At 34.6% G+C, this 25543-nt stretch overlaps 3 protein-coding genes across 3 annotated transcripts; 1 reads left to right on the forward strand and 2 right to left on the reverse strand.

The window, feature by feature from the left end:
* Nucleotides 1-5219: 5219 nt before the first annotated feature.
* HELRODRAFT_65061 (hypothetical protein) lies at nt 5220-6420 on the reverse strand (the record flags this gene model as incomplete). Its single annotated transcript, XM_009017200.1, has 4 exons — nt 5220-5324; nt 5660-5797; nt 6094-6155; nt 6363-6420. Coding segments are annotated over 4 exons (363 nt in total), but the record flags the coding sequence as incomplete, so codon positions are not given.
* A 6124-nt stretch (nt 6421-12544) lies between these two features.
* On the reverse strand, nt 12545-16088 carry HELRODRAFT_160213 (hypothetical protein; the record flags this gene model as incomplete). The annotated part of the gene is made up of 9 exons (XM_009017201.1): nt 12545-12609; nt 12860-12985; nt 13457-13520; nt 13661-13729; nt 13832-13993; nt 14253-14358; nt 14877-15534; nt 15641-15880; nt 16073-16088. 9 exons carry the CDS (start codon nt 16086-16088, stop codon nt 12545-12547), a joined length of 1506 nt encoding a protein of 501 aa, XP_009015449.1.
* Nucleotides 16089-17658: 1570 nt separating this feature from the next.
* HELRODRAFT_64185 (hypothetical protein) lies at nt 17659-23561 on the forward strand (the record flags this gene model as incomplete). The annotated part of the gene is made up of 9 exons (XM_009017202.1): nt 17659-17831; nt 19093-19259; nt 19383-19553; nt 21086-21295; nt 21603-21712; nt 22209-22340; nt 22706-22790; nt 22962-23024; nt 23296-23561. The coding sequence occupies 9 exons, from the start codon at nt 17659-17661 to the stop codon at nt 23559-23561; spliced, it is 1377 nt and encodes a 458-aa protein (XP_009015450.1).
* Between the last annotated feature and the right edge of the window lie 1982 nt (nt 23562-25543).

Here is a 25543-nt window from a genome sequence, read left to right on the forward strand (position 1 = left end):
ATGCGGCAGTGGTCGGTCAACATTGTAAACAATTTTATACGTCACCACATATTGCTACAAAATTCATGAAGCTTATAAATGTTAACGCTGATGATGAACAATAAAGGCAACTATGATGAAGACAGGTACGTAGGCGAAGGTGAAATGATGATGATGATGATGATGGCGATGAATTTGATCTACAGAGGCCGATGAAAATGATCGTCTGCAGGTGATGGAGATCCTCGAAAGGGTGTGACGTGTGTAATTATTATTTATGTGCCAGTTCATTTCGAATTGTTTTTCTTGAATGATTCATTGATGATGATTTTTATATACACAAACATTTTTAATTTTAAAAAGTTACAAAATTTCCTTCAGAGAAAACTCCCAGGCAATCGTCATTCAAGTTTCATCTCCATGAAAGCTCTGCTGATGATTCTTCCATGAACATTGGCGCGTGAAAACTATCTCAGAAAGTGAAGGTGGATGATTAAGATTTCATTAGTTTTGTGATTGAGCAGATTACATGATTAATGTGGTTGCACGATTGAGCAGGTTGCATGATTGCTGTTAATGTTTTCTTTTCACATTCTATATCGTCTATAAAATTTTATATTACAGCCACGGCTGTAATATTTTTGTTACTCTGCTAAGTAAATAAATGAAAATGTTTACGATTACCTTGCAATCACCTGCCGGTGTTTCTCGCATGTTGTTGACAAGTTGTGTCGTCGTTTCTTTCATCTTGCTACGACTCTGCATGCGCGAGCTGTGTAGAGTTTTGTGCATGGATTGGATGTTGACTGTCGGTTTTTACTGTTGGCCCAGATTTTATTTCAAAAGCATTTTTCAACGTGGAGAAAATTATTGAACGATTTTCTTGTTAAAGCTCATACAAATATTTTCTATTTGTCGACAAAGAAATTTATAGGTCACCAAAATCTATTGAAAAAAGGATATCATTTTTTACGAGCGCCTGTATATTTATGATTTTATTTATAAAAGGCAATTTGAAAAATGTTTGCAACAGTAAATGATTTTTTAATGACGGTTTCAACACTAATATTTCCATTCACATACAACCTCCTCCCAACAAACTGTTGATGCGTGCAAGTATGAAGTTTTCCCAACATTGTACAACTGGCCGTTCAGAGTAATGAAATTGTTGTTAACCACAATGAAGCAACTGGTTTGTATCAATTGATTAATTTTTCTTGTAATAATGAGATCATCATATCTTTATAGAATAATAGATTTGCATTATTAATATTTATATAACAGTAACGCAAAAATTTTTAAAGACCGTTGTTTTATTTAAATTATTTAATCTAACATTGCCTTTATTGCTCTACAAATCTGGTGGAGTGGAATCAGAAGCAACTTCGGCGTTGTTGACACGCACCAGACCAGCAAATGGATTACATAAATTTCATGAAAAGAATTAAAATTGCGATAGACATGACATTTGGAGAGAAGCAAACAATTCAGGTTAAAATAAGATGCTCATCAATGACAATCAACGTTAATTATGGAAATAAGGAGTCATGCTGAAGTGAAGTAAATTAAAACCCATGATTGCCTCATTTCATTTATAATGCATCAATATCTTAAAATCTAAAATTTGGTGGTTGGTAGAATTTTTTGCCCTTGACAAGTAGATAATCAGCGTTACCAGTGCCATGAATCAGTAGGAAAGATTAATTGTGTGGCCTATTCCTAATTACATTTATCTACACTCTGTTTATGAAATTGTACGCCTTTGCTGTTTGTCTTGTGACATGCATTCATAGAAATTTAACTTTATATCCTCTGAAATATGTGAAAAAAATTCAGTTCTTTGATTTTAATGAGGCTTTATCTATCGTATATATTTGTAATATAATACGCGTTTAATAAAAAAAAACAAACATTAACGCAGCATTAGTTACTTGCTTCAATATTCAGTGCAGAACAAGCTGGCGTCGGTATGACATTAAATCACGTTGGGATTTTTTAAAAACAGCAAATACTAAATACCTATACCAAATCATAGATTCACCTTCAAGTTTAATTGCATTAAACCACTTTCACATAAAAACTAACCAGTAAATAAAATTCTGACACAATTTTATCATTGATTAGTAAGTAATTTATTAAAATACTTAACAAAAAGTAAAATATCAGATTGAAAAAGAATGAACCAAGACCAATCTGGTGGGGTTTGTTTAGCCGAAACTTAACTGAGATGCCATAAACTTGGTCTTCCCCCTAATCCCCTCCTCTTTCTATACATCTGCTATTTGTAGACAGCATGTATGGAAAAATATATTTGATTTGAAATATTGAAATTAATTGAAGTTAAAAATCTGTTGAGTTTGTTTAATATTACAAAAATGTACATCACGATTAAATTATTGTTTTAATTTCTCATTCAAATTCACATTCGTCACGATGTTGAGTGTTTTATAGTTGTTTTATAAAATAACTTCGTTAAATTTCTATGAAATTAAATGAAAGTCCATGGATTGATTTTTATTAAAAGACAACATTATTAATGTACAAATTAGTATTTTGAACGTGCTTAATATAATCGTAAAAATTACTTCAAATGGAACAGAATGACAAATAGGTTTTAATGAATTTTCAATCAGAAATACCAATCGATGTTGTAATTCTAGTAACTAGTTTAAAAAATCGACAAAAATTTGCAGTTTCATTTGCAGAGTCAAAAAACAAATATATATTACAATGAATGAACAAGCTGAACCTAACAATTCTTCCTTCTTGTAATTTATGAAAGGCCTTCGGGAAGATAAAAATTTGATTGGTTTGCTATATTTTTCAATCTAGGGTAAACATGTACGAAACTCTTAAACATTCTATGCGTTGATAGGTTCGTACGTCTCACGTGCCAAGAGTTATTTACTAACAAAAACATCTCCAAGCACTTCAGCTCAACAATTATGTTTTGGCGTATTAAGGGCTAGCATAAATATGCAATTAAAATTTAAAGTAGTCTTAAAAACCAACTGAAATTAAACAAGAATTTAATTTGACTAAATAATTAAATATTATTCGATAGTGCTAGAATACGGAAATGTTATGCTATTGAATCACTTATAAATTCCTCAGCATAACATGCGTGTGGTGTTGAGAGAAATAATTACAACGGATCATTTGCTGGCGAGCCATACTAAAACTCACACTCAACTTATTTTATTAATTTGAATTTGTTTGAATGAATTTTTTATATTGGAATGAAAATCATTTCTTGCCTGAAATTATGAAGTAGCCGCCAAGAAGAACGATGAATGTGCGTGTGTGTCATCATTTCAACAGCTATGCTCGACAAAATGGAAGATACAGTAAGTGAAATAATTTGATAGTTATTGCAATTAAAAATGTTCGTTCAACAGACAGAAAAGTGTTTGTACGTTAGTGAGTTTCAAAGTGGCAGACTTCAGGAAATGTTCAACAGTTGTACTCCAACAGATGAACACGACCGCTAATGTTTAGTTGGAAGTTTGGCAGAAACATCTCAATAAAACAAAATATTGTATGCATAATATATAAACACACACACCACACACAAAGTGCATGTGTGTGTGTGTGTGTGTGTGTGTGTGTGTGTGTGTGTGTGTGTGTGTGTGTGAGTGAGCATATGTACATTTATATACATGTAAGTGTTCTTACGTGTGCCCCGTTACATGTTGTACAGTACATACGATGAGTGGTGGTGTAAAAAAAATGATACTTTTGGTAACGTAAAAAAACAAAGATGATCTTCAACATCGAAGAAATGAACGATTTCATGCGTCTTTAATTTTATCTTCAATATCCCTTATTTATTAACCCTTCATATCAACATTCCAATATTTACACACGCGCGCGCGCACACACACACACACATATATATGTGTGTGGGTCTATTTATATATATATTTAGAAAAAGTATTGAAATGTATAGTATATACAGAGTAATAGACAAAAAAATTCACTCGTCTCTAAATGCGGAAGAATAAAACAAAAAATGAAATAAATGATTAAGAACCATTTACAAATGTTTTGTTTCCATTAACCAGAGGATTGTGTATAGCCGTTATGCATTAACCATTGGCTTCAAGAAACATGGTTCCGTAAAATTCTAATTTACAATTTCAAAATGAAAGAAAGGAAACGATTCTGAAAAGTTGTGAGCATATGTTAAAATCCGTAGTAACTAATAAATTGCAAATATGATGGTTAATAAAAATTTATTTTATTTTAAATTTTTTTTCTGTCAATGCTGTTTCTTACTGATGCATGTAAAATTAGCATGTGGAAAGAGCGCGGAATAGAATGTGTAGCAAGCAGCATTACGACTGAGAGACGAATCACCATGGAATTAGTTCCTTCACTTCAAAACCACCTTATTATTTAAAACGAAACACGTTATTCTGAAATAAATTTATTTTCCCAAACTCAGTCCATCCTGTCATGGAAGACTTCCCTATCAATCCCACTCAATCATTCTACGCACCAGCTACTTTTGTAATTGTTACTAGTTGGTGATATGAGGTTTTTCCACTTGGAAGGATGATAGCATCTGTCTTTGGTATTGTTACTTCTCCCGTACAACAGGTTACCAGCAAAAACCGCAGACAACATGTTCTGTTCTTACTTGAGGAGGTTGGAGACTTTTATATTGTTTGCTATTTTCCGTCCAGTTCATTCGTGCAGTCTCCTTTAATTAAGGTTGCAAGTCAGTTTTCTGCAATCCAAATGTTCACTATCAAATAAAAAAATGTGTTGCGGTCGGCATGCGTATGAATAAGCATTAGGGGAGAATTCAGCAATGCTGTCACGTCCTCCTCTGGTTCAATTGGTTTTGTGCTGTTTCAAGTTGCATTCTTTCATTTTAGATGTTGTTTCTATGTTGGAATGGAACTAAACATCCATTCAAGATTTGTGGAATCTGTTGATGAATATATTAATATAAAAAAAATATTGTATAACAAATGTTTATTGTACACTTAATTCTATAATATAATTAATAGATTACATAATTAACGTTAAAATATAAAAATATAAACACAATTGTAAATAAAATTCTGTAAATAATGGACGTCTAGATAGATACACATGTTCACGCTGCATTAATCATTTCGAAACAGTTGAATAATTTTATTTTGTATTATTTATTTATATAATTATCAATTTGTTTATATATAATTCATATTACATGAGATGCATTCATGATATGTTACATGAATGAAATGTTACATGAATGAGCGAACGGACAACAACCTGGTGAACTTCTTACTATCTTCGTGAACGCACATCTCCGAACTTTTGAATTCATTCAACTCCTGCCTGATTGCCGCCTGTCGAGTGATTAAGATTTGCATTCAAACGAATGAGTTCACTCAAAGTATTAGGAGGTACACTGAAACGGATCAATTGATCCGAGGCATTCATTAAAATTAGCGAAATATTTTTTAGATATTTGATTTTCAAACAATTATCTTCTTTATTGAAAACGATCGGAATTTATTTGAAATAACTAACTTACTGAATTTATCCTGTGCATAATAAAATTCATAGGCATCTGAACATACAACAGACGTCGAACACTTACCCACACTACATGCGTCTGCTGTTAAACAATACACACACGCATCCAAATTTTGCACTGGAGCAAATAAACTCCGAAACTGACTTTGTCCCTGGTGGAGAGTTTGGTCCATGGTTTCTCGGCCCTCCTGTCGTAATCCTCCACCTCAGTCACCTCCACGTAGTCGCAGAACTTGATGATCTTCTTCTCTTTCAGCTCTTTCACTGTTGGCCTGGAGCTCAGCTGTTTGAAAATGTTAATTAAATTAACGATACAAAAAGTTTCTAACAACGTTGTTCATCATAATTTTAGAAGACATCAATGATCTCGATAACAAAAAATTCTGCAAACAGTTGAAAATGACATGTAAAGACATTTGCAATTATTACATCGATGTTTCTGTAAAATTCGGCGTGCAAGTGCATTCAACGTTTAAAGAAGTATGCTCAGAGAATTTTAATAATTCCAAAATAAAAAAAGAGAACTCAGAAATGTTAACTCGCTCATCATGGTTAATTCAAAACATTTGAAGCAATTACTTTTCTGACGAGATTGATTTTTTTTTCTTCTCGTTCTCTCTCCAGTTCATCCATCGTTTGCTCTGTCATTCAATTCATATGTCGTTCATCAACGAAATGCATTCATAATGGTGGTGTCCCATTTATTGAAATTCGTTAACTCTACAGGCACTCAAATCCTCAATATTAATTCAAAACATTTTTAACCAGATGACAAATTTATTCAAATTATTATCAAGAACACCTTCAAAATGCTTAAAAACCAGAGCAATGTTGAAAATAAAACAAACTGAGAAGAATATGCTTCTCTTCAAGTTCCTCAGAAGTGGGCCTCAAACTCAGTCGTCTGCAACGATATTTTAAAGAAGGCTAATCGGTTATACTCAAAAAACGAAAAGATGAAAGCGGTGCAACCAAACACACATACACACACACACACAAACATACACACATGCGTGATGAACACATACATGATACAAGCATATGTACATGATACATTCATGCATACAACATACATACATACATACATACATACATACATACATACATACATACATACATACATACATACATACATACATACATACATACATACATACATACATACATACATACATGCCCAAATATCTATAATTTTTGCCATTCTGCCTATGGCGGAGTCTCTTCTCTTGGCTACCACTCTTGGGTTGTAGAACCGTCCGAGAGGGTACAGCAGGGTGATCCCCTTGGTCTTTGCTGTTCGCACTAACTCTTCATCCACTCTTAGAGAAAGCTTCGTCCACTTTCGTTTGCGCTGGATGATATCAGCATTGCTTCGGACGGCCCAACTCTGGCCGATAGCTACGAAAATCTGAAGCATAACTCTGCTGCAATTGGTTTAGAGTTAAACATTAAGAAATGCGAACTTCACTGCCAAAGTTTATTTATGCGCTTTATGCGCTGGCTGGAATACCCAGAGTTGGTGCATCAGAACTGAGTTTTTTAGGCACACCCTTGGTCGAGGGCGATTACCAAATAAAGTTTTTTGACCAAAAGCTCTCTGAGCTCAAATTCGCCCTGGGTCGTGTTTCATGTCTTTTGGCCCATGATGCCTTGATTATTATCCGCAATGCCCTCAGTTTGCCCAATTTGATGTATTTCCTGCGTACATCCAAACACATTGATCTTTCTAAATTGGGCAAATTTGACAGAGCCCTGCGCACCGCCCTGTCGTCGATTTGCAATGTTCAAGTGACCGACAGTGGTTGGTCCCAGGCTCAGCTGCCGGTGCGATTTGGTGGGCTGGGGTTCCTCAGCGTGGTTCAACTGGCTCCAGTTGTTTATAATTCTTCTGCCGCTGCCACTCTCGACCTGCAGTCTTCACTGCTCCACCGGTTTTTTTGTTGCCGCGATATTCTCCCCCAGTGTCTGCCCCAGGGGACCGTACGCACGTCCAAATTTTGAACGAAGAATATAAAAAGATCTTTCAAAATTTGTTGTCTTCATGCGGCGACGACTTTTCCACCGCTCGTTTGTTAGCCATGTCCAGCGTTGCCAGCTGTGGGTGGTTGAGATCGTAGCCCAACACCTCTGTGGGCACCAGACTTGACGACAAGTCTGTGAGATTTGCCATTGGCTTCAGACTTGGCTTGGTCATTCAAAATAAATACACGTGCCGATGTGGCGCTGGGGCGGATGAGTTTGGGCACCACGGTTTGGTTTGTCGCCTGGTGGGAGCTGTCAACTACGTCACTCAACATTAAACGACTACATTTGTCGGCTCTTTTCCAAGGCTTCAATCCCAGTTCTCAAGGAACCATCCGGCATTCCTGCACATGATGGTAGGCACCCGGACGGATGCACACTAATACCTTGGAGAGCCGGTAGATGTTTGGCGTGGAATGTTACGGTCCCTGGCACCCTTGCCGAACGATATGTAAACCTGACAAGTAAAGAATGCGGTTTGGCCGCGGCCAGGGCAGCGGACGAGAAAATGAAAAAATATGGGAATGCCCTCCCCTCGATGGAATTCTTGTCAATATGTATCGAGGTTCTCGGCCCTATGGACCCCAACACCCTTAAATTTCTTAAGGCAATATGTAAAATGATCAGTGTCAGATCAGGCGACAGCAGGGAACTGTTTTTCGCAACTAATCACATTTCGTGCTTGTTGCAGCGGTTCCTGCGTGTCTGTGTGCTTGAAAATATCTAACTGACATGTGCAATTAACGACAAATCAAAGTGTTAATCCATTTGTTATTTGATGTTTGACGGTTCAGTGTCACTCATCATGTTTTGGTTTTAACATATATACATATATACATACATACATACATACATATATACATACATTATGGAGTTCATCATCGAATCGAAGAATTGGGTCAGCGGTGAATCCTAGAAAGAGTAAAAATTCCTTTCCTTGACGAACATTTTTGTGCAGGTGTTCCACACAGATCCATACAGTTGTACTATCGCCACTTAGGGCCGTTTCTTTCCGTCAAATTTTTTTTTCAGCAAGGGCAGCTGTACGTGCCAGTTCAAAAGCTCCACCCACATGCGTTCAAAGGACTTCACCAATTTCTTTCTGAGAAATAGACCACCGTGTTTAAACAACTCTGCAGGCAAACCATCCTAACCGGGCGCTTTTCTAGATGACAACCGAGATATTGTTTTATCCACCTCCTGCATCCATGTAGTCTTCAGCTTGTTTGACTGTTGGAAGGCCGGGTTTGTCACAACTAGTTTTTGCATTGCGCAAAAATCAAGAAGCCTGATTTTATTTGAGTTTTCTTCACCAACCCCATTTCACCCCAGTACCCCACGCCATATGTCATGATCTACACCCATCCGTGCGTCAAAGTCACCCAACACAAACAAGTGGTGTTCAAAGGACGTCGCATTTATAGCTATGTTGAGCTATTCATAGAAACAATGTTTTTCTTTCTCCGACGCTCCCAGTGTGGGCGCATAGCAGCTGATCAACGTAACGGTGTGTCCTCCTTTGAGACTCAGTTGCATCTTCATTAGACGGGGCGATATGCCATGAAGAGACTCACACAAAGACTTGATAAGTGTGCTACGTATTGCGAATTCAACTCCACACATTCGCACTTCTCCTACCGGGAATCCCTGTCAGAAAAAGATATATCCGGCACCTTTTTCTTCAAATTGTGAAGCATCGGATAATCTTGTCTCACTCAGTGCAGCAATATCTATTTCAAAACGAGCAAGCTCATGCGCCCCAATGGCGGTCCTGCGTTCATGCCGATCACTACTCTCCAAAAATGTGCAAACGTTCCATGCTACAAGGTTAAGTATTTTTTTTAATTTATGATTATTTTAACCCCAGAAAATGGATATCCAGTCCGCCGCAGTCAGCTTTTTGGCTAGCTTTTTTAGGACACATTTTCTAGTTCCCTCTTTAGTTGGAGAAAGCAGTGAATTTCTAAATAGGGCTGCTTTGCCGTCAAGACAAGACACTTCCAGTAGTATCCTCTACCTGCGCCGTCGTCATTCTCCAGTCGTCGCAGGACTTTTACGCTCACATTATCCATCGGAGATAACCTGCACAATTGAAATAGTTTAAGGTGGGAAAAGTTGTGTGAGAACTAGCCACACCCTCTCTTTCCACAAAGGCCGGGGTCAGCAGGCACAATAAATTGCAACGTGATGACTGACCAGTATTGGCGCAGCAGTTTAGTCGGAATTGACACCAAGCTAATGAACAGAACCATCTTTATAGCCAACTGCTGGTGCTAGCAATTTTCTCTTTGGGTTTGCTCCCATAGCCTTCCCATGAATGGATGTGGCCGCAAGGCAGCGGAGGTTTGAAGTCAGAGTTTTCTTTCTCTTAGTTTTATACATAGGATACATATACATACATACATACATACATACATACAAACAAACAAACATACATACATGCGTACATACATACGTACGTACGTACGTACATACATACATACATACGTACGTACGTACATACATACATACATACATGCATACATACATACATATATACATACATACATAGACATACATACATACATACATACATACATACATACATACATACATACATACATACATACATACATACATACATACATACCTACATACAAACAAACAAACATACATACATACATACACACACATACATACATACACGTACAAACAAACATAGATACATGTGCGTAGCATACATATATGCACAAGTGTAGAACATCTGTATTACCTGGTCAGTTGATTGCCAATCCAGTACCATTCCTCAAAAACATCCTGCTCATTTTTCAGCCTGTACATTTCGCTGGCGTCCACCGGATGGATCTTGTTTGGTCTGGTGACGAATAATGCAGCCAGTTCCTTGCTCAGCTGGTGGTTCACTGAAATTATTTTATTCCTCTTAGTAACAAGAAACATGTCGAATGCATGCTGTTTACATCGGTGCTGCTCGTTCGTACCTTCCCATTATAATGTTAATGGAAGCCAGGGCGGTAATGATGTCACACATTTATTATAACTCAAGGTTTGCTAATAATTTCAAATAATAATTTCATTCAATAATTTGTTTCTTATATTGACTCTACTGAATCCATTTTGACAATTTGAAGGGTTTCGTGCAGTTGTTCTGCGGCGTAATAATAATAGGTTACATTCAATAAACACATGCCACATAAGATATCATTTACAAATAATTATTTTATTATTTTTATAGTATTTTTTGTACCTTAATTATTAATCAATAACCTTGCTTAAAATTTTTTTTATTACTTTTTATATTTATTTTGCACTTTCATTTTATCATTACCATTATATTGATTTTTTTCAATTATGAACACGCAACAATGATTTTGTGGAAGGAATCAGGAAACTGCAGGTTAGGTAAGAAAGAAGGTTATAAAAAATATGATGCAGTTTATTGAATCCCACCCCTTTCTTGCATAGAGAATAAATTCCTGGAGAGATCACTTGTACTTGTAGAGGCTTACTAAACTTTATTTAATTTGTTTTTAACGCAATTGTTACAATCACTATTGATGCCGTAACCTTGTAACACTGACCTGACTTTCATTGATCCAAAAAGTGTTTGAAATGTCCTTCTCGTTTGCAAGAATTCATACCAAACATCAAACGTTTAATTAATTAATTAATTAATTAATTAATTATTGTTTGGTTATAAAATTAGAAACATACGATTGAAATAATTTGATGAGTTTTCGTTGGAGTCGATGCAAGAGAGATGGTGGTGATGGTGGTAGTGGGAGAGGGGGGATGGCACGACGTTGTTAGTCGACCCTGAACACCCCTCTGTTGTTTTCGACAACTTCTTGGAGCTGTAAGTTTAAATTGTATTTTTAATAAAATTAAATCTGTTCTAATGAATACAACTGCAGAGGCGATTAATAAGGATGACTTCATTACACTAACATCAACATTTGTTGAACAAACTTTTGTTGCCACACTTTTGGATATTTATTTATCATCAAGTTTGTCAATTTATTTTAAAAAGATAAGCTGGCTTGGAAGAATTTAATTAATGTAATCATTTTAATAAAATTTGCAGATCATTTTGTTAATAAATAACAAAAGTTTTATTTCGTGTAAAATATTTTTGAACAATTTTTTCAAGCAGCATAAGTGAGTGTCTACAAAGTTATTTATACTATTCCATTATCTATTCACATGCTTGTTAATTTGAGTTTGTATTCACTTATTTATGAAATTCTTCATTTTAGCTGTTAATTAAATTAAATGATATCTATCCACTCCCCTGCACAATCCTGCCCTCTCCACGCTGCTTCATTTTTCCAATCATCTAACCTCCATCTCAGTGAAATCCTTTCAGTCCAAGTTTTGACTACTCTTCATGCTGATCGGGACTCATCATATTCAAAGTTTTAATTTTTTCAGACCATAAGCTTTATTTTTCAGTAGTAACAAACAGAATTGTCAAATTTAAAAAATTCAAATTCTTAGGCATTTGATATGAGTGAATGAGAGGATTGAGACACTTTTCGTCAAAACGACCTAGCAGTAACGGCTTTTATCGGAGAAAGAAGTTTTTACAAATTAAGTTAAATTATAAATTGAGTTCAATAAATAAAATTTTATACGTTTAAAATAATCTGTGACTCATTTCAAAGAAGTTTTGAAAATTTTACGGGTACCCGAGTCCGAATGTCTTAATCATCTCGACTACTGTTCTGAATAAGACGGAAAGAGTCATAGATAGGACACCTTTTAACTTTTTTATATATTTAAAACTAATATTATTCATTTAGGTTTTTGTGTTGCAGTACTTTTTAAAAAGGTAATAATACAATGTGATGCAATATTCAAAGTATATATAAGTGCATAAATTATTAAAAATTTAGTACAAAAATTCAAACTTTAATGAACCCATACAAACAATAATAATTTTTAAACGTCATCTTTATTATTAATCAAATAATAAACTGTATTATCTTTCACAAACAAAATGCTTTTCTTCCTAGCACAAGATTTTTTTTTTGTTTTTCTGTCTTCTTTTTTCTTGTGGTTCAGCATTTTTAATTGCTGTGTTTGTCAGAATTCTTGTTCTTGGGTGTTTAGTGTTTACCTTTAAATTTCCTAGGCGGAGCAACTGGATAAGGTCTGATAACTTCAGGTTTAAATATTGAAAACTCTCATTACAAATAATGATTTTATAAAGTATCAGCAGAATCATTTCATTGGGAACTAGTTTAATTTAATAAAACTGAAGAGTTTGATTGGCTTGATGATCCATTTGGCTCGCGTGCACTATCCACTTGCGAATAGATCTGACCTGAAGATTCTACATTATTGGCACTACGGAGATTCAAAGTACCACAATCTATCATAGTTGTCACTGGTGCATCACATGGTCTGTCAGTTAGTTCAGATGGTGGAAAATCATTTCTCATTTCTACGGCTGGCAGGTCATAATAAATCTTGCAGAACTTTATTGAATAATCACATAGTCATTTCTTGCTGTAACGAAATTACTCGCTGATTTCCCCAATAACTAATCTTATGCAAATTATTTTCAGAAGTTCCAATTTTTTTATTGTTATTTCAAGTAAAATTCTGTCAAATTCACTAACATTTTGATACTGAAGTCAGAAAAAAAAACAGAAAAGATATGATGATACATACATTTTTTGATGAATTAATGAACGCGTCAACTTTAACCAGAGGATAATTTCGCGTTTTCTGAAGTCAACCGGGAATGCATGGAAAACAACATCGCAACGATCAAAAACATTAGAAAATGATAAATGAGATTTCATTAGGTGCGTTTTGTGAAACTGCGCCTATGAGGATGCATAACTTCAAGAAAATTAAATGAATTTTAGCGCAATTTGAGACTTGTACACCTTAAAATGACGTCATCATACCCTACTTGAATGACAAGTTTTTTGTGAAAACATGGAAAATGCATCAAGTCTGTTGATGCTATTTTGAATCTGCACCGTTCGTTATCGAAACATGAAATTAAACACGTTGTTTATTGCCCACTGTTACTGCGTGCTTTTGCGAAAGATTATAAACTTTGAAATTTTGTAAATTTGCTAAAATATTTAAATCTTTCTCGAACATAACTAACATCCGCATTAGATTTAGCTAGCGTTGCTGAGCCAACAAGAAGAACTCTGTGTACAACTGTGTACATGCACTGTATTTTTTTTATTAATTTCATTATTATTATTTCTGGTAATATTTAATGTATATGTGTACCTAGGCATAACTTCAATAACTTTTATGAATGGACCCTTACTGATTTATATGAACGGATCCAGTTTTGCTGCAAAATTTTCATCTTGTCCAGCAACAACGTGATGGAGAAGCATGAAGAAATATGGAGAAGAAATAATGAGTCGTTGGAAGCTAGAAAGATGACGGTGATCACTTTTGAACAAAGGAGTTTCAAGTTGAGAACCTTTTAATGTGTTTACACGTCAAATTTTCAATTTGACGTCAACAAAGCCAGCAGGCTGAAAAATTAGTTTAACTTTGGAGTGATATTTAATAAACGTTTTGAAATGTATAAAACTACTTCCAACGTCTGCCAGATTACATATGTATAATAATCTACATGATGGGGCATTATGAGCACATTTTAGCAAGCAACAAATTTTAAAATAATGATAGAGTAAAACTTGTTTTATATTGTTATATATGTATTATTTGTACGTTACATTGTTGTTAAATGTGCTCATAAAAGAAATAACACATTTGAAATCATTATAATTTTTAGTATCAATTTGAATTTTCACTTGCTTTCGATGTGGTTGTGACGATGAACTGGATTGAAATATTTGTTACAGTTTCATCAACTATGTGACAACTTTGTACGACATTTATTTCAATGCAGTCTAACTGGAGAATTAAGTTGTTTGAAAATTTGCTTGCCGTGTGACGAAGCGAACAAAGATTGAAAAATAAATCAAGCTGAAGAGACTTTTTTGATGTTTGAAAGAAATATTTTGAAAGAAGAAACACACGCATGCCAACCAAGTCCCATATGTTATTTTGTGTGGAACATTTTTTGCCATGACTAACTTATGATGATGTTCTCTTTGGCTAGTGTGCATTAAGCTGGTTAAGAGACACGTATCACAGTACAACTCATGTTTTATTTTCAAGTTATTCATAAGTATATAACATATCGTACCGAAGTGATTGGGCGATTTTAATTGACATTATGCACAAATTTACTTTAAAACGTTTAAATAATAATTGGTTCAGAAACAACGGACACATGTAATGTAATTTTCATTATGCAAACAGTTCAGTGACAGCAACAGTTAAGAATTACTAACGTAAACTTTTTGGGCGTATCAACGACTGGTATCTTAGATATTGTAACATTTTTAACAATCATCTTGTTTGGCAATGGCTTTATGATTGCGTTGTTGTTGTTGGAGTTGTTGCTGACGTTGTAAACAGGGGAGTTCATCGTTGACGGTGAGGATGATAATGAAGAAGAAATTGCGCTGAAATTTGATTTATGCATTAAACTGCTGTTGTTGTTGTTAATTGACAATTTTTCTTCAAGCATTTGTTGTATCTTTTTGATGTTTCGTGCTTTCAAGTTTTGTTCGAACGTGGAAATGTTGCCGTTGATAGAGATGTTGTTGTTGCTATTGTTGTTGTTGTTGTTGTTGCTACTGCTGTTACTGATGTTACTGCTACTGTTGATGCTGTTGTTGTTGTTGTTTGGATGGTGAACAAAATGCCGGCTACTTCTTTGTTGAATTTGTTGAGTTTGCTGTTTTAGAAGTTGCTGCTTGTGCTGCAGATTAATTTGTTGTTGTTTCAATTGTTGCAGTTGTTGTTGTGCGGTGCTCCTAATATTATTGTATTGTTGCTGCTGCTGGGATTGTTGAGGTAGTTGCGGTTGTTGCTTGACTACTTGCACACTCGATTGATAGCTAGATGTTTTTTGCGAAGGTAACATTGAACTTTTCGAGTCCGGCGCTTTAGTCGAAAAGTTAAAAATTTCAGTTTCAGTTGTATTAAAACGTTTTATAAGACCAATGAACATAGTTGAGCAATATAAAACAAAAAACAAAGAGCTGCTAACATGATTTAGCGAAGTATGTGACGTCGTTTGATATGGGAATTCTTTGAATGCCCGCACCAGAGAGCTGAGCCGCAGAATTCTTTCGCATTTTTTGAACTTCTTTCAGTGAAATGTCATTTTTTTTGTAAACTTTTCTGGCGAGATCTTCGTGCGAGCAGGTTTTCTTGGCAAACTTGCCCAGGTTGGTTGCGTAGTTGCCCCTCCCAACGACTGACGTGTGGCTCTTGCTCGAACCTATGGCTGTCGTCAGTATTTATTATAACTTTCGTATTAGTGTTTTCAAGTGTTCAATTGTTTGTGTATGCGCGTGTATGTGCGTTCGTGTGAACGTGCGCGTATAACGGTAGCGTTTAACACAAAAAATGTTCAGGAAGTAATTAATATTTTAATTTTTTTTAAGAAATTAACTGTGTGCAATAAACTTGCCGTTACCTTGTTTCGAGTCCATGAATCCGACGTGATAGTTTTATGCATCAATCAAAATCATTTTGTTCCGTGCATATATATTGATAAAAAAACATGCCATGATGTACTTCATGAGCTTATTTGGAACCACATGAACGCAGATGAGCACGTTTGGAAGAACAAACAAGACCGGATGTGATTTCAGCAATTATCCCAGTTGTTACGGCTTAATAACAATTCCATAATTTCATTTGCATTTTCTACAGACCCTATGTACGGTTCCTATGCACATATTACAAACATTGATGATGAAAAAATTTGTTCTTATATATTACCGGCTTAATTAACGTTCATCTCTTTAGACATTTTTAATATGGCTGGAAACGTCGGATATCTTTAACATTTGTGAAGCAATTTTTATATCGATTTTGAAGAGCAGCAAACTATGGAGCGCAGACCGCTGCATTAAAATAACATTTCGACATACAAACAACAATTCCAACTACGAGTTACTTCACCCTGATGATCGTGTGGACTTGTCAACATTATTAAAGCTTGTTAACAGCCAGGCATATCGAAAACAAAATATCGTTTATTCATCCTTTCATTTGCATTTTCCTCATCCATTCTTCACCATCACAACAGCTGCACGCTCACATAATAATACTTCCATTTATTTAGCATGTACATTTGAGCATATAATATTCAGGCTATACACGTGTACACACATATAAATGTACGTACGTACATGCAAACATGTAAACGTACAAACGTTTATACATACAGACATACATACATACATACATACATACATACAAACATACATACATACATACATACATACATACATACATACATACATACATACATACATACATACATACATACATACATACATACATACATACATACATACATACATACATACATACATACATACATACATACATCATACATACATACATACATCATACATACATACATACATACATCATACATACATACATACATACATGCATGCATGCACACATACATACATGCATGCATGCATACATGCATGCAAACATACATACAGACATGCATGCATGCATACATACATACATACATACATACTTGCATATATACATGCACACTTTCACAGCCATGTTGCGCGCTCTTATTATCATACGCAGTCTGCTCCACAAATGCGTGCATACTTGCGCCTGACGTTAGCGGTTTTTTAATTATAAGATGTTTATTGTGAATCTAATAATATCACTGGAACAAATTTTCAAACATTCCAGGAAAATTCTTATTTTAATTTAGGACTAAAAATGTTTCAGTATTCATTATTGATATTATATATTCATGTTTTATATTATTTTTAAATAAAATTTTAATTTAATGCAATTCCTAAACAGTCTTTAAACAATAATATTTGTAAAAAATCAAATATTAAAACCTTCTACATATATGATTAACACAAATTAAAAATAAAGTTCTCTTGCTGGCTTTCCATAACTTTTGACTTTTGCTCTTCTTGTTTTATTAAACTAACCACCAGGTTTTCTTGAATGTTTGTTGTTGATGGATGAATCGGACTGGCGATATTCAGTTTATTTTTCTTTTAAAGTATGATAGAATTATTTGATCTCGATTCTCTGTCCACCGTCGTCGTGACGGCCATCGGTCTGCTAGCTGCGTACTTTCTGAACCTGCACAGCAAATCAGTGGCCCCCCTCCTCACCTACTACCCCTCCCAATTCAACCTGGATGTCCTCAGCAATTGCGACCTGCTCCTCAAACCGTTCGTTCATTTTTTCCTTCTTTCTTCATATACAATACAATATATATATATATATTTTAATATATATATAATCTAACATTCCATCTATCTATTAAGTATAATTCTATACAATACAATAAGAATACAAAGCAAGGGTAGAGTGTTTGATTGTAATGTGGTACCAATCCAACATTCTAACATTTCAATATAGATACTTTAGTATAGAACTATAGATAGATTCTATACATAATTACATGCAGTAACATACATACTGGTAAACTTTCACAGCTCGCTTATGTTCATTGTATGATAATTACGCTCATTATTTCTTATTTTAATTTTATTAAACATAAAACTAAAAAACCAAAACCTATTCTTCATTTTTTTGAGTTTTTGCCCTTTTATTTTTAATTTTTAGTTTCTTACTTCATTGGCTTAGTTTAGTTTAGTTAGTCGAATCAATGGTTATTTTTTTATTTGTTTTAAGTTATTTTTTATTTATTATTAAAATAAAAAGTACAATCAAAATTAACAAATTAAAACAACTATTACTCACTATTTTTTCAATTAAATAAAGGTGTCTCACCTCATTATTTATTTGGTAAATAAGAAATGAGAACTAAAGATGAATTAGAAATTTTGGTTGCATTTTAAATATAATTTTGAATTTCCTATTGAGACTGGGAAATTTTACGATAATAAAATGATAATAATAGATAAAATTTAATAAATGATTTTCAGGTGCATGTAATTGCAAAATAAATTGTCTTGAATAAATAATTTTAGTTGAATGCTTGCTGGTTGTTAGGGGTGGTTATTTGTTTTAATTAATTAGTAAAGTAAAATGAATGTACTTTTTTATTAGTTTTAAAAATACATATATTATATTAATTTATTAATTATTATGTATTTATTTATTTATATAATTTTATTCATTAATTAATTAATAATTTTTTTTAATCCTGAGTAAGGCACTGAGGCTAGCTAACAGTATTCATTTTTATTCTTTTATTTTTTTCACTCAGTTCCCCAGTGCTGTTAATTTTTTGGCATGTCTCTTCAATTCCCATTTCTGTTTTTTTTTGTATTTATTATTTGTGTTTCTATAATTTTGTCTTGACAGATATGTCACCAATTTTTCAACTTTCTTTCAATAAAGCAAACAAAACAATTCTTTGCCCTGTTACTCTTTTCTGTTTTCTTATAATCTCTTCTAACTCTACTGAGTAATTATACTTGCTAGGAAAGAAACATCATTTAATTAACTTTTTAAATTTTAAAGTTATGTCCCAACATTTCTTTGGGGTAAGAGTGGTCATGTTCAGACATTCCTGTATGGCAAGATGGGGCGGATCAACTCTCCCTACCCACTAGGGGACAGGCATTCGTTCGTCATGGAGGACGGGGCCACGATGACCTTTGACATCTTTGCACCTATCTCTAACATTAGTTGGATATTATTTTAGCTCACTATTATTAATAAATATTTTATTTCTCAAGTTGATATTGGGATTTTAAATTATTTTGAAGCAGAAGTTTTATTAAAAAGTCACATTGATGAATTGTGCTCAGATAAAAAGTGTGTGCTGCTGGTGTGTCCGGGCATAGCAAACAGCAGTGAGAGCCTGTACATCCGGACGTACATAGATTATGCACAGAGAATGGGCTACATGCTGGCCGTCTTGAACCACCTGGGAGCTGTCAAGTCTGTCGACCTCACAGCTCCTCGTCTCTACACTTATGGTCATTCAACATTGTCGCAATTATTTTTGACAGTTATTTTAATCGGTGTGCAACTAATTGTATTTGATTCATGAGTCAATTTGTGTTGTATTGAAGCAGCAACTGATTATTTTAACGTTATTTTAAAAGTAATTTATAATGTAGTAGAGTAGAGAGTTCATTAGACTGAGTTGGAAGGATCAAATGTGTCGTCAGTATTAGCTTGGTTCAACTGAGGTTCCAAGAAATGTGTGAATATTTCATACAATTTATTTTGTTAAATACTGTTCAAGTTGTGCATTCTATGAGATGATGCTTGGAAATGAAAAAAATTTGAAATATGAAACAAATTGTAGGACACTTGGTACTTCAAATATCGAACAGAGGTCATTTAATTAATGAAAATAACCAACATAGAGTGCGAAAAGGTGGCCATCATTGAAAAGGTGCTCAACAACTCAAGTGCACATTACATGAGACCACTCACATCATGTCATATTGCACTATTGCAGTCATATAGTTCCTACTGTGTGCTTTTCTTGGCTTCTAGTTAAAATTTCTGATTATATTTTTTAATTCGTGTTTAGTTCAAAATGTTGGAGTGGTAGTGTTTTGTTTTATGCCTTCAAATATTGATGGTTCTCTGTTGAACGGTTAAACATGTTGTAAGTGTTTCTTCTGTTTTGTACAACTCAATCGCGTTATATTGTTATACGTGTTATACGTTTCGTTACTTTTGTTATTTGGCTGACTATATTGAGTTAGAAGTTTGTAAGGTAGGTACTTGAGATCACTTATTTGTCAATTGATATGTATTGAAATGTATATGAATGTATTCAGTAAACAATCCTTCGTGATGGAAAATGACAAAACAGTTTTTCACACATTTCCACAATATTATAATTCACTTCATTATTACTATTATTATTAGAAAATTTATATAGCACCATTTGATGCAACTGAAAGGCGCTGCTTTCGTCTGGTGGAATCATCTGGAAAAAAGATACGTCATAAGTTAAAATATGTTGAAAAGATTTCAAATAATAAAATAATTTTAAAAAAGATAAGTTCGTCAAATTTGTTTCATGTGAACTTGTAACATCAAGTTCATCAAATTTGTTTAGAAAATTTTTTTATCAACATAAATACCTCTCGTCTTGTATCCAGTATAACGTATCAGTCATACTTCCAAAGGGAAATGTTCTCAGGATTAAAAATATTGACTTTTCTCATCAGAGCTGTCCACTCGTGTGTAATCAGTTTAGCAGTTGTTACTTGCCTGCAAATATTTGTTGTGGTTGTTGTTGTTGGAGGAGGAGTTTGTAATTTGTAATTATCAATAAATTATAAACTACGTCCTCAATGTTGATAGTCAATTGATGCAATTTATATAATAAGAGAAAGCATTTGCAGATAGGTAGATTTATATTTATTTTATATTCATGCGTCTCTTTGGGTTTCCTTTCTTATTGAATAGTTTTTTAATTCCGACTTGATTTATTTGTTTATACTGTTGCAAGAATAAATGAACACACCACTGAAATGAACGACAGGCGACACGGAGGAGTATGCGAAGATGGTGAAGGAGGTGGGTCTGCTCTACCCCGACTACATGTTCATTGCGGTTGGCTTCAGTCTCGGCGCGAACGTCGTCATCAAGTACTTTGGGGAGGATGTGTCGAGGCAGGATGGTTTCGTGGGGGCTGTCTCTTCCTGCCAGGGATATGACATCCTCAGGTTGGCAGCTCGCCACTTTTTTCATCGTTTTTGACGTTTTTATGTTTGTTATAGTTCTTCGGATCTATTGACGGGTTGCTGCCACATTTCAAGTTGGCCATATTTCTTATGGCATTCGTGGTTGGTTGTGTTATTTGGGGTCTTTGATCTGGATATTAATTAAAAATTTGTATAAAATTGTTGTCGTTGTTGTTAATGTATTTAATTGTTTTCAATAACGATCATCATGGTTGTTATGTTAATAAAAGGAATTTAAAATAGATTGAAAGTTTATATTGAATGTTTTGCTGATGATGGCCTGAACGATTGGCAGGTTGTATCCGATGATGACAGATTGGAAGCAGTTGAGGAGGTTGTACATCCTGGCCATGACCAGACACCAACAGGGCATTCTCAGGAGGTCTGCATCATCTCCTATGAACAATCTTCTTTCACTCTATTTTGTATTAGGGCTCTTCTTTTATCTGCTCTTGTTTTTTTCACAATAATCGGGTTAAATTAAACCGAGAAATATTTTTTTGTTTTACGTCTCATTTTCAAATTGGGCCATCTGTGAACTTTTGTAAATGTTGTTGCTTTTTTTTCATTGTTTTGCTCTGCTTGAACTAATTTGAAGTTGAATGTTTCAAAGCGAAGATTATCTGTTAGCTTTGTTGGTTTGTGTTTGCAATTAATGTTTTATTAGATGTCAATGTGCCTGAGTGAATGGTTCTGTTTTTTTTCCACAGTGTTCAGTAATGAACATTGAAATTGTTCAATAAGATTGCAAGTTCGTTTTTTGTGTTTAAACAATTCGGTTTCATTATGATTCTCTGAATGAAGAACTGTGCAGACCTGTCCACCCACACCTTCGCTTTTGTTATTTTGACTGAATAATTCAATTTTTTCAGATATCAGTCGGTATTGTTCAGTGAGAACTCGCAGCAGAAGTATGGTCAGTTTGACGTGAAGGCCCTGATGAGTGCCACCACCCTCCACCAGATCGACGAACTCTACAGTCACAAGAGGGCGGGGTTCAATTCCTGTGAGGAGTATTATCATTGGGCCAGTTCCTGCAACTACATTGATAAGGTCAGGTCAGGTCAGGTTAAATTAAATTAAAGGATGTGTGTGTGTGTGTGTGTGTGTATGTGTGTGTGTGTGTGTGTGTGTGTGTGTGTGTGTGTGTGTGTGTGTGTGTGTGTGTGTGTGTGTGTGTGTGTGATGAGATGTGGTGTTACGAGTTGGAGAGGTGTATGTTTTTAACGACCAAGATGTCACCGGAGTGTGTCATGGTCGGAATGAACATTTTTTAAGATGATTCCAAAGCAATGATAATCAAATATACATGGGTTAATTGTAAATTGAAAATTTGAATTAATTAATTATTGTCTCATGAGGGGTTATTTCAGAGCTTAGATAATGTTAATTTAGATGTGGTTTGTCATTTGAAACAGGTTCGCTTACCGATGCTGTTGTTGAACGCGGCCGATGATCCCATCGTCCCAAAGGAGGTCCTGCAAGTTCCTCACAGGATTGCTTGTTAGTTGAATATCTTCATTGTCGTACCATCTCCGAGACATTTCATCACATTACTCTTCTTGGTTCTTTCGTTATTGTTGCAGATATTTTTACACTTTCTGTTAATGTAATCAATTTTTCAATGCAAACGTGGTTTGATTGATTAAATTGAAGTTTCACCCACCTGACCAGCCGAGCACAGGAATGTCATCTTCGCCCTGACTGCTCACGGAGGGCACCTGGGATATTTTGAAGGTCTCACGAGCTTTCTTACTTTATACTTTTTTATTAATCGACGAATGATTTTTTTTCGTTTGAATCAAAATTAATTTTCACGGCATATCATTGATTTCACAAATTTGACTAGACGACTTAGCAGGCAGGTCATAACATGGATCATTATTATCTTCTTGAATGTTTTGTTGTTTAGGTTGATTCTTATGAATTGTTTCATTGTTGGATTTATGAATGGAATTGTTTGTTAGCTTGTAGTGAGGAACAATATTGATGTCGTTACGTAAACAAGGAGGGCTGATCATTCCGAACACTGTGACCTGGCTGGACAAGGTGGTTGTTGCGTACTGCGATGCCCTGCTGCACGTCATCACATTGTCACCTCCGTCGTCGTCGTCGTCGTCATCATCCACCAAGCGACCCAACCAAGCTGATGGCGAGGACAACAAATCTGACCTGAATGGAGCCAACCACGTAGTCACTAGCAAAGAGGATGGGAATAGGAAGGATGACGTCATCGTATCAGATGTCATCGGTTTAAGTGATTCAGTTGTGTGAGTTGTTTCCATTAATAGGTTGTTGTTGTTGACCATTTGTTAGTTTTTTGTTTTTCTAACGTACGACAAGTAGTTCACAAATGGAACGCTAATCTAGTTGAAACGTTTTTTTTAAATTATGCTCAATGCTTCAGTTGGTGTTGAGCGAGTTGTGGAAGTTGTAGTTAATGTTGTTGCTGCTGTTGTTGTTGTTTCATATTAGAGCTTTCAATATTTTGTTTCCAACATTTCCAGAACCATCGTCACTATCACCGAATTTAAATCATCAAGCTTGTTTATTCGTTCATTGATTGATTCATTGATTGATTCATTGATTGATTTATTGATTGATTCATTGATTGATTCATTGATTGATTCGTTCGTTCGTTCATTCATTCATTCAATCATTCATTCATTATTCATTCATTTGTTCGTTCGTTCATTCATTCATTCTTTTCAATATTTATTATTTGTTTATTTATTTATTATATTATTTTAGTGCACGCATGGATTATGCAGATTTACACCACCAACCTCTCGCACATTTTCATTTTTCAAATATATATTCTCATAGATTTTTTTATTGATTGATTGTTTAGGTAACGTATTTATATTATATTTATGTATTGTTAAATGTTGCATGATAGCTTGAATTTGATGATTGGAATGGATCAAGCATGCGACGTGATGTACCAGCACTGCTTCTACGTTCAGCTCGTCATCCATCAACCTACTCACTCTGCTGCTTGGCTGTTTCGTTCCAGTCGTCGTAGTCATCTGATGGTGCAGAGTATTTCTACCCTGGCTTGTTATTTTCTAATGTAATTGCGATGATGTAACACTCACGATCTGTGAGCCACACTCTCCTTCCATCGTTTGAGGATTTGTTTTTAACATGCACGGGGATGGGGGGACGTTTCACTTGAATGCAACTTTTATTAATTTTCTGAACCTCAGAAAGTAGACTTACTAAGTAAAATTCGTCACTGGTTGACTTTCGCTTTTCGAACGGAATGGAACATGTCCAGCCAGATCAGCCTTCACCGCAACTTCTTCATTGGAATTGAGCTAATCTTCCACGCAATGAGTATTCAGGCCGATTGGAATTACGATCAAAATAAATTGATTTAGATTATTATTATTTCCTCCCGCGTATGTTCTGGCTTGCGTTTGTTATTAAGTTTTTCAAGTTTATTACAAATCGTTTAATTTTCATCTCCTGTTTCAATCAAACCCTGTATAGGAATTTAAGTGATAAATTGACGAGGGTCGTTGTTTAGCGTATGGAATATTTAAAGTTAAATTAGTAGCCTACGTAAGACGGTGTTTCGTGCATGAAATGTGCTGGATGTGGATCTTAGAACAGGTAGATTCGAGTCTTCATTGATAATGTGCGGGATTATGCATAACAAATTGTACATACATACCATATAAATCTTTCTCTCTCTCTCTCTCTCTCTCTCTCTCTATATATATATATATATATATATATATATATAATGTGTTTATTATACACCTCTGTGTGTACCGTTTATCATTTTTCTGGATGGTTTTATCATTTTTCATTCATCAAGCACAAAAGTTAACATTTTAGTATATTATTTGATAGATTTTGTGTGATAATGGTGATGCTAATAATGATGGTGATGATGCTTATAATTCAACACCGGCCCGGTCGGATGATATCCTTGCGAATGATTCGTTCCACTGTTATCTTTCCAACCATTCCTTTTAATTTTATATCATTCATTGATCATTCACTCGGTATCCATTTAACATTTAGCAGGATTTAAGTTCGATGAGACATTCTTCTTGGGTGATATCGTCTTCATTATTGTTTCAGTGCAACATTATATTTATATATATTGAATTGAATTAGATATTTCACTGCAAACCTAGCTTAATAGTATTTATTTATTTTATATTTTTTTAAACTTTCGATTTAGACATGTTTTAATGTTTAAATTACTATGTGTTGCGTGATGTTTGCTGGGTGATGTTTGT

The sequence above is a fragment of the Helobdella robusta genome (assembly GCF_000326865.2).
Source record: "Helobdella robusta unplaced genomic scaffold HELROscaffold_2, whole genome shotgun sequence".
NCBI classification, from domain to species: Eukaryota; Metazoa; Annelida; class Clitellata; order Rhynchobdellida; family Glossiphoniidae; genus Helobdella; species Helobdella robusta.